This window comes from Episyrphus balteatus, chromosome 1, assembly GCF_945859705.1.
Source record: "Episyrphus balteatus chromosome 1, idEpiBalt1.1, whole genome shotgun sequence".
Classification (NCBI taxonomy): Eukaryota; Metazoa; Arthropoda; class Insecta; order Diptera; family Syrphidae; genus Episyrphus; species Episyrphus balteatus.
The window spans coordinates 170,085,070-170,092,374 of NC_079134.1; the positions used below are offsets into that span (position 1 = coordinate 170,085,070).

The window sequence follows — 7,305 nt, forward strand, 5'->3', positions numbered from 1 at the left end:
CTCGGAGTTGAACAAAACTTGAGAATTTTTATATTAAAAATTCTCAAGTTATGTTCAACTCCGAGTGAAGAAAATGGACCTAAATCTTAAGTTTATGTTATCATTAAAAAATCGGTAAAGCTTCTAAGAAGACAATAGTCCAAATGAAAAAAAAAAACTTTTTAAAAATAACCATCCTTTATAGATTCTTTCGTCATTTTAACTTCTCCTCGTTCTTTATCACTTTTGGTCATAAAATCTTCACTATCCCATGGTTGTACATCAGTTTGTGCAAAAAACAAAAACTGTAAGTTCCCAAGGAAATATAATCCAGCTGTTATTAAAAACACAATCTGCCATTGTGATCGGTCGGTCTAGGGTACAAAAAAAAGAACCACTTTAAATCTGATTGTATGTAGAAGTCATCATGATTTTACTTACCTCATCAGTAACAATTATTCCCACAACAATTGGGCACAAAATTCGAACTACACTTTGCAACGAATTAACAAGCCCCATCAAAATTCCTATATGATTTGGGGCCAAATCGATTCCATTCATATTGTTACCAATAATTGTACCACTATTCAAACCAACATTTAAAGTTATAAAAGCTATAGCTAAGGCTGTCTGAGTTTCACTAAGAAATCCAATACCAACCAAGAATGCTGCTGGACCCCACATAGCAATTGTGCTAAAAATCTTTCGTAGTACCAGCAATGATACCCATTTGTTGTTCAATAATACATCTGCTGATATCATGAAAACAAATCCTAACGAAAATGTCGCAACATAGGGTAAAGCTGAGAATAAGGCATTTTTTGTGATCTCCATTTGCAAAGCTCCATGAAGATAAGCTGGAATTTGAGCTTGCATCGTCGCAAAGCCCCAACTGTCACAGATACGAACTATTAAAAGTGATATAAACGGAACAGAAGTAAATATAGCCTTCCATGGAACTGTTACACTCTTTTTCTTTTCTTGTGTATCTTTAGAACTTGCTTGAGATGTAAGTATATAATTTCTTTCTGCAGCAGTTATGAGCTTTGCATCAGCTGGAGTATTTTCAGCAAATATTAGCCAAAGTATACTAAAAACTATTTCAGTTCCGTTGAAGACGAACGATATTCCTGGCCATCCCAAATCCGATGCAGCAATCATGCCAGTAACGTACATTGCCACAATCGTACCGCTTTCCATGCCCATTAGACTGAGTGCACCAAGTCGATTTCGTTCTTCCACAGGTGACCACATAGCAACATGCTGATAGATACATGGAAAAAGTATTCCCTGACTTAAACCTTGAAGAACTCGAATAAAACAGAATATTTTCCAACCTCCCAAAAATACAAAATACGGTACTGAAAGACCAAAAATTCCACTTGAAAACATGCCAATTAGTAAAGATGCCTTAACGCCAAATCTTCTAGCAGCATATCCTCCAGGAATTTGTGCTATAATAGAACCCCAAAAGAAGCTGCTTAGGATGTATGATTTTTGTTTTTCGTTCCAATCGAATTCCTGTTTATAGAATAAACTTGAGCTAAAACTTAAGATTTCTTGAACTTTATAGCTAAGTTACATGAAAATTCGGATTTGTTGTTTGGGCATCAGTCATTGCGACCAATGCAATGCCAATGTTGATTCTTGAAACAAAGCTAACTCCAACCGCCAGATGTAGTAAAAGTGTTTGAAGATGGCGAGCTCCAAGAGTTGGGCCTAAATCATGAAAATAAACATTATTTTTAAACTATTGATATCCATAATACCAACCTTTGCTAGCAGTCATTATGCCACAATACTTTAAGATTCTTCAACAACGACTCTATGGTTTCACATTTATTTTTGTTTCAACTACGATATTGTCACTGTTCTGTTCAAGACCTCAAATTAAACTGAGTAAGTTATCTAATTTCAATTTAATTCAAGCCAATGTTAAGGTGTTTATAAAAATATTCGTACATAGTAATTATTTTAATTTATTTTTCATAAACAAAATTAAACAAATAATTTTTTTTTATTAGATAGATGAAGGATGTTTTTTTTTTCTAAGAGATTAAGAGTGGAAGATTTGGTTTTTAATTGTTAAATAAATCTCTAACAGTATATACCCAAATTATTAGAACTTGGCTAAAAATATACACATTCTTTTCTATGGTGGGGTATGGTACAAAGTAATATTTATTGTTCTTTTGAACTTTTTATAATTCACAATGGCGGTTTTTTTTGAGACATTTTTTTTTATTTTGTTTATCTTTTACAATAGACTTGTAACCTTTAATAAGCACACCCATAAGTTAAATAGCATATTAAACAAAACAAACATAAAAAATCATGTAAGAATAGAATTAAAAAAAAAACAAAATTAATATTTCTTTTAGAAATAGAATAGAAAACTGGCTATGTGAAGTTGGCACTCCCAAATGCTAGTTTTTCTTTCAAACCTGCCTGGTTCGTTTGTCCAAGGTTAGCCCAGGATATCTCAACTGTTATTTTTTCTATCCTACGTTTAGTTTTAAAATTATAGAAGAATTAGTTTTTATTCACCACACAAAAAAAGTACTCATACACCACAGTGACCTTTTTTACCTGCGATATAGGTACTATATTAGGGTGGGTCAAAAAATCGAAATTTTTTTTTTTGATTTGGTACTCCGAAAAATCGATTGCTAAAACAGAATATACACACCAAATATGAGCTCTTTATATAAATGGGAAGGTCCTCCGCTTTGCCATTTTCCATTTTTACTTCAAGCTTCTACTAAAAAAAATAATGTTTTTATTTATTGACTTTTTAGCAAATTTCTTTTCATATTCTTGTAGGAAATTGAACGTTCTACAAAAAAAGGCTGTATACACTTTTTTCGTTTATCTAACCGTTGAATAGATATTTGAGGTCCAAAAATCGAGAAAATCTTTAAAAATTCGTTATTTGTTCTTAATTTTGTAACAAATTGAAAAATTATAAGAATCAAACGCGCAAGACATATTCTTGTTGGAAATTGATTGTTCTACAAAAAAGGTCGTGATAACTTTTTTCATTAATCTAACCATTCGAATGCATTCTAAAGATATTCGAGGTCAAAGTTAAAAAAAAATATGTTTTTATTTTTAAAAAATTTCCAGTACACTGAAACTTCATTATTTTCATATTAGCAAGATATATTCTTGTAGCAGCTTAAACGTTCTACAAAAAATTCCTTGAAATCAAATTGATTGCTTTAACCGTTTAGAAGATATTCGTATGTAAAAATGTAAAATTGCAAAGCGGAGGACCTTCCCATTAATATAAAGAGCTCATATTGGGTGTGTATATTCTAGAAAGGTCTAGCAATCGATTTTTCGGAGTACCAAATCAAAAAAAAGAATTTCGATTTTTTTTTTGACCCACCCTAGTACTATATATCAAGTTATGCATTCGAACAAAAAAAAAAAAGGTTAAGATAACATTTTTCCATGACATTACGATGGTAGACAATGCCAAAAAAGTGGGTCCCCGAAGTCCGTCTGTCTGTCTGTCTGTCAGTCTGTATAAGGAGCTACAGCCTAAACGGATAAACCGATTGATGTCAAACTTGGTATATAGCGTTATTTGGCGACTTTCCAGAGGGATTTTTGGAATTAATTTTTTTGGACCAAAAATAACGGTACTTATCATATACTGATTTTAGTAAAATTGAAATATCTCGAAAACGGCTCCAACGATTTTGTTTAAAAAATTCAAGTAGTAGTTATAAGCTAAGGTCTATCTTCTAATGAAAAAAAATTTTTGTTTGAAAATCATTATTAACGGTACCTGCCATAGAACCGTTTTTTTTTTTTTTCAAATCTGATTATCTCCGAAACCGCTTATTCGATTTCAACGAAACTTTTTGTCAAGAAGCATTTATATAATTTAAATATGAACCAAGAATAAAATTTCCAAAAAAATAATTTTTGGATTTAAAAAAAAAAAATTGAAATTTCGAAAACGGGACATTGAATTTTTTGAAATTTTGTTGTCAGATGTTGATTAGTAATTTCTACAAAATGGCATACCAATTTTATTTTAAAACTTTTTTTCCAAAAAAATTATTTATAAAAAATTAGTTTTTTAAAAAACGGCTCTAACGATTTTGAAATTCTTTTTTTCTAAAAATGCATATTAATATATCAATCAAAACTGCATACTTTCTTTGGAGGGCAATTTGATTTTTTTTTTAAACGATATTTATTTTTTTTCCAAATTTCTATATAAAAAGTCTTAAAAACTTAAGCAACCTTAACTCTAAGAGCAAGTTCGTGCGACCCAGTCGTGCATTTTATTTAATTTATAACTAAGATTATTTAAATCCACTGATGATTGCATTGCGGATCAAATGTTATTTATTTTTTCACTTTTTCTCCATTAACCATGCTAATGCCAACAAATTACATCACTTTTTTTCGTTAGCCCACCCTTAGTACAAAATTTATAACAAAACAACTTTTTTTCAAATTAAAAACCTCTTAAAAATCAAAATTTGTTTTTTTTTTCAGTGTAAAAATTGTCCTTTTTCCACTTTTTCTCAATAAACCATGGTATAACTCCAAAAAATAACATCTATCCAATGATTTCGCATGGTAATCGCAGTATTTAAACTGTTTTTGTTTGACCATTTTACAATTTCTTTTAATTACCTGTTTAGTCTATTAGCACCATCCTCAATTATACCCAGTATTCAGCTTAAATCGATTTGCATTTGCAAAGAATAGTTTTTCATTACTTGTGGAAAATCGTTGATGAGAATGCTTAATAATATCGGGCCAAGTATTGATCCTTGATGTACACCAGTTAGCTTCACAAAGTTAGATAACTTCTCTCCTATAGTAACTGATTGTTTTCTGCCAATGAGATATGATAGCATCAGATCAAAAGTTGCAAACTAGATGCATATTTGTTTGTGCAAGAGTTTTTCAAGTACATTTGACAGCAATGAAAGAATTGGAATCAACCTAAGGTCAGCTTTTGATGAAATTGGAGTTATCGAATCGTTTCCAACTTTTGTAGACAATATCTCTTCGTTGAATTGAAGCATGAATTTCTGGCTCTCACCAAGAGATCTTTCTGTTTATTTTGAGCAACATTTTCAGAGGCCCAGGCTTTTCAAAATTATTCAATATAAAAATAAAAAGTCAGGAAATTAATAGGACAAAACGCTTTTGAAACTTTTTTGTGTGCGGTTGGAAATTTATAGATATAATTTTTGTTACAGTTGGTATAATTGATCTTTGAATTCCATAAACAAATTAGCGCAAAATTTTAAACGATTTAGTAAATTGCTAAAGCCATTTAGTAAGATACTTAGTTAAAAATCTATCTATGGCTTAAGCAATTTACTTAATCGTTTAAAATTTCGCGTTATTGTTTTTACATGACTTCAAATTTTGAAGTCCTAAATAAATTTAAAATGACAATATACTTTTATTATTAGTGTAATAAATTATAACATTTACAAAATTGCTTAGAGTAAATTTAATCTAACGCTTATGCTATCATTTAAAAACCGTTGCGGAAAAGCACTTACAAAGCATCTTATTTACACAATATTGTACCTTTAGCTTCTGTAGAGAATATAACTTGATCCAAAAAAGCTAACTAACTATGCTGCTCTTGTCATTTTAACTCTTCTTTGGCTACCACGCTTAGTCATAAAATCTTCACTATCCCATGGTTGTACTGTAGCTTGTGCAAAAAGCAAAAACTGCAAGTTCCCCAAAATATAAAATCCGGCTGTTAACAGAAACACAATCTGCCATTGTGATCGGTTAGTCTGCAAAAAAAAAAAAAACAATCACACTTTAAATCTGATTTGAAGAAGTCAGAATGATGTTATACTTACATCATCACTAACAATTATTCCCACAACAATTGGACTCACAATTCGAATAACACTTGACATGGAATTAACAAGCCCCATCAAAATTCCTATATGATTTGGAGCCAAATCGATTCCATTCATATTGCTACCAATAGTTGCACCACTATTCAAACCCACACTCATAGTTAAAAAGGCTACAGCCAAAACTGTTTGACTTTCACTAAGAAATCCAATACCTATCAAGAATGCTGCTGGAATCCACATAGCAATTGTGTTAAAAACTTTTCGTAGTACCAGCAATGATATCCATTTGTGGTTCAATATTACGTCCGCTAATATCATGAAAACAAATGATAACACAAAAGTCGCCACATAGGGCAAGGCTGAGTATAAGGCATTCTTTGTGATTTCCATTTTCAAAGCTCCATGAAGAAACGCTGGAATTTGAGCCATCATCGTTGAATAGCCCCAACTGTCACATGTTCGTACTACTAAAAGTGATATAAACGGTCCAGACGTCAATATTGCCTTCCATGGTACTTTTACATTCTTTTTCCTTTCCTGTGCATTGTTCACACTTTCTTGGGAATTAAGAATATATTTTCTTTCGGCATCTGTTATAACTTTTGCATTAGCTGGAGTATTTTCAGCAAAAATTAGCAAAAGTAAACTGAAAACTATTTCCGTTCCACTGAAAACATACGAAATACCAGGCCATCCTAAATCTGATGCAGCAATCATGCCAGTAACGTACATTGCAACGATCGTGCCGGTTTGAATGCCCATAAGACTGAGCGCACCAAGTCGATTTCGTTCTTCCACAGGTGACCACAAAGCTACATGCTGATAGATACAAGGAAAGAGTATACCCTGGCACAAGCCTTGACAAACTCGAATGGCACAATATATTTTCCATCCTCCCCAAGTCACACAAAACGGTACCGAAAGACCGAAAATTCCACTTGCAAATATACCAATTACTAAAGATGCTTTTACGCCAAATCTTTTAGCTACATATCCTCCGGGAATTTGTGAAATAGAGCTTCCCCAAAAGAAGCTGCTAAGAATGTATGATCTTTGTTTTTCATCCCAATCGAATTCCTGTTTAGAAAAAAAGTTGAATCAATACTAGATTTCTTGAACTTTTGATAACTTACAGGAAAGTTCGGATTTGTTGTTTGGGCATCAGTCATTGCGACCAATGCAATGCCAATGTAAATTTTTGAAACATAGCAAATTCCCATCGCTAGATGAAGTAAAAGTGTTTGAAGATGGCGAGCTCCAAGAATTGGACCTTAAAACATTGTTATACAAATCAATTAATAAACACATTTTTACTGCTGCTATCATAATACAAACCTTTGCCAGCACTCACTCCAATAAACACTCCAGTTTCACTGCTTGACATTTGTATTTGTTTCAACTATACGATATTGTCACTGTTCACGGACGGACGTAAAATCATACTAAATCTGTTTATCTAATT

General features: G+C 31.9%; 2 protein-coding genes across 2 annotated transcripts; both read right to left on the reverse strand.

The window, feature by feature from the left end:
* Positions 1-88: 88 nt before the first annotated feature.
* Positions 89-1,977, reverse strand: LOC129906696 (putative inorganic phosphate cotransporter). The gene is made up of 4 exons (XM_055982582.1): positions 1,753-1,977; positions 1,562-1,698; positions 421-1,500; positions 89-353 (listed from the first exon to the last, which is right to left on the reverse strand). Exons 1-4 carry the CDS (start codon positions 1,766-1,768, stop codon positions 162-164), a joined length of 1,425 nt encoding a protein of 474 aa, XP_055838557.1. The 5' UTR covers positions 1,769-1,977; the 3' UTR covers positions 89-161.
* A 3,421-nt stretch (positions 1,978-5,398) lies between these two features.
* On the reverse strand, positions 5,399-7,305 carry LOC129906689 (putative inorganic phosphate cotransporter). The gene is made up of 4 exons (XM_055982574.1): positions 7,179-7,305; positions 6,977-7,113; positions 5,841-6,920; positions 5,399-5,771 (listed from the first exon to the last, which is right to left on the reverse strand). The coding sequence occupies exons 1-4, from the start codon at positions 7,225-7,227 to the stop codon at positions 5,601-5,603; spliced, it is 1,437 nt and encodes a 478-aa protein (XP_055838549.1). The 5' UTR covers positions 7,228-7,305; the 3' UTR covers positions 5,399-5,600.

Coding starts and splice junctions, on each gene's coding strand:
- LOC129906696 (XM_055982582.1), bottom strand. Junction 1,501..1,561: donor CAACAAATCCGAATTTTCAT/GTAACTTAGCTA, acceptor TTCTATAAACAG/GAATTCGATTGGAACGAAAA. Junction 354..420: donor GAATAATTGTTACTGATGAG/GTAAGTAAAATC, acceptor TTTGTACCCTAG/ACCGACCGATCACAATGGCA.
- LOC129906689 (XM_055982574.1), bottom strand. CDS start 7,227: ATGTCAAGCAGTGAAACTGGAGTGTTTATTGGAGTGAGTGCTGGCAAA. Junction 6,921..6,976: donor CAACAAATCCGAACTTTCCT/GTAAGTTATCAA, acceptor TTTTCTAAACAG/GAATTCGATTGGGATGAAAA. Junction 5,772..5,840: donor GAATAATTGTTAGTGATGAT/GTAAGTATAACA, acceptor TTTTTTTTGCAG/ACTAACCGATCACAATGGCA.